Genomic DNA, 2,226 nt, shown 5'->3' with positions numbered 1-2,226 from the left:
GTCGTCTGCATAGGCTTTGACCTTGTAGGATTGATCTTTTATCCTTACTCCTTGTATTTTTTCATTTTGTCTTATGTTCTGCAGTAGTACCTCTATAATCATAATATATAATAAAGGGGACAATGGGCACCCCTGCCTTGTCCCCTTCTGGATCTCCACTTCCTCAGATTTCTCTCCATTGACTATCACCTTAGCTCTTTGATCTCTGTACAGTTCTTTTATCCATTTTAGAAAATTTTTTCCAGCTTGCATTTTCTCCAATAACACATACATAAATTCCCAGCTTATATTATCATATGCTTTCTCTGAGTCAATAAATATAATAGCGGCTTTTTTTTCTGAGTCAGTGCATCATTTTTGCCAAGTCAAGTTCAAATCATTGAAGTGACTTGAGTCTGATTTGTCTGAGTCCACTGACTCAAGTCTACATCACTGACATACAAAGGTGATTTAAAAGAACTATCCAATGACTTCCCAGAACTGAACAGTTAGTAAAAAAGTGGTATAAAACATCTATTAACTAAAGCCCCAATAAGACTTGATTAGGCCATTTACTGTATATTGTGGGATTCTACCTCTTGGTATCAGAAAAGAGACAAATCTATACTGAGAGCAAGGAAGTTTATTTAATGCAACAGTGATGTTGGATGCACTGAAGGGAATAGAAGAAGTGGACCCTGCATGCCAAATAGAGCTTTTATACCATGTAGAATCTGATTGGTTTTATAATTGTTTGGCTTACAAATGCCACACTAGCAGAGAGTGAAGCAGATGCTTCAACATCCCACCCATTAGCTGGTGTTTTTGCAGATAGATTAAGGCACAGGGTGCTGTCAGTTTGATTTGAACCTGTGTTGAGGGACTGGGAAAGGGGTTAATTATCAATTTCATTAGACTGTAATGTTTTTATTTTCTTTGTTTGATTGTTATTGTATTTGTTAAATTTGTTTGATTGCTATTGTATTTGTATCTTATTGTAATTTTTATATTGTATTTCCCCACTGCTGTTAGCTGCCCGGACTCCCCGTGATTGGGCGGGCTACAAATAATTTATATTATTATTATTAAGCATGCACAGAAAGCACAAGCCAAGCAAAACAAGCTCAACAAGTTCCTTATCTCAATTAATAAAAGAATCGTCCTCCGATTTGCATTGCTTTCCATAGTATGATCTATCTATTTAAAAGCTCCAAACAGCAGAATTTCCTCTGCCAGACATCACAGATAAACCAGGCGAATCACACCCAGGTATATCCTCTCAGCCCCCCCCCCCCTTTAAAGAAAATGACAAGAATGGTTAGCAACTCAGCTTCTCTACTGGATATACTCATATGGACCATTATGGGAATTGTATCTCTGGCTTCCCTGTTAGGAAATGGATTTATCACAGTTGTGGAGGGACAACAATGGCTTCGAAATAGAAAGATGTTGACCTGTGATTTCCTCTTGATTAGTTTGAGCACATCCAGATTTCTGATGCAACTGCATGCTTCAGCGAACAATCTTCTATATCTCATCTCCTCAGAGACCTACTTGGATTCTTATAATGAGGTAGACAGTTATATTATCTGGCTGTTTTTCAACATGGCCAGCCTCTGGTGTGGCACGTGGCTAAGTGTTTTCTACTGTGTGAAGATCACTAACTTTGCCAATCGTGTCTTCCTCTGGCTGAAGTCAAGAATAAACATCTTTGTACCCAGACTGCTCGGAATGTCAATAGTCATTTATAGTATCTCCTTTCTTCCTCCACTGGTTGAATATTTTGGACACAAAAAGTGGGGAAATCAGACAGGCACTCTGCCAGGAAGTGCCAAGCATAGTAAGGTTCCTCACAAAATTATACTTATTTTTCTTCCTCTGCATCTCATTTATACTTGTATAAATTTCAGCATACGCATAACTGCATCTATTATTTTGCTCGTCTCACTGTGGAAGCACAAAAAGAATTTGAAGAAGAATGGTGTTGGAGTTACGGACCTCAGCACCCAGGTACACATCAATGTCATTATGCTATTGTTGTTTTATGTCTTCTTCTACTTACTATATTTCACTGGCATGATACTATTTGCCAGTGATGCTATCCCGTTTGGAAGCACTGAAACACTAATTGTGGACATCTTGACAACTTCATTTCCTTCTGCACACTCCATCGTATTAATATTAACCAATCCAAAACTGAAAGAAGTGGCTGCTCGTGTTCTGAATATTAGACGAAGAGCTTCATAA

General features: G+C 38.1%; 1 protein-coding gene across 1 annotated transcript; it reads left to right on the top strand.

Moving 5' to 3' along the window:
* Positions 1 to 1,284: 1,284 nt before the first annotated feature.
* On the top strand, positions 1,285 to 2,226 carry LOC149323413 (taste receptor type 2 member 10-like). Its single transcript, XM_089511154.1, has one exon. It carries the CDS (start codon positions 1,285 to 1,287, stop codon positions 2,224 to 2,226), a length of 942 nt encoding a protein of 313 aa, XP_089367280.1.

The sequence above is a fragment of the Sceloporus occidentalis genome, unplaced genomic scaffold (genome assembly GCF_023333645.1).
Source record: "Sceloporus occidentalis isolate IW3139 unplaced genomic scaffold, rSceOcc1.0.p SCAF_1, whole genome shotgun sequence".
Classification (NCBI taxonomy): domain Eukaryota; kingdom Metazoa; phylum Chordata; class Lepidosauria; order Squamata; family Phrynosomatidae; genus Sceloporus; species Sceloporus occidentalis.
Note: the sequence above shows the minus strand (reverse complement) of the source record. Positions and strands in the feature narration are given on the sequence as shown.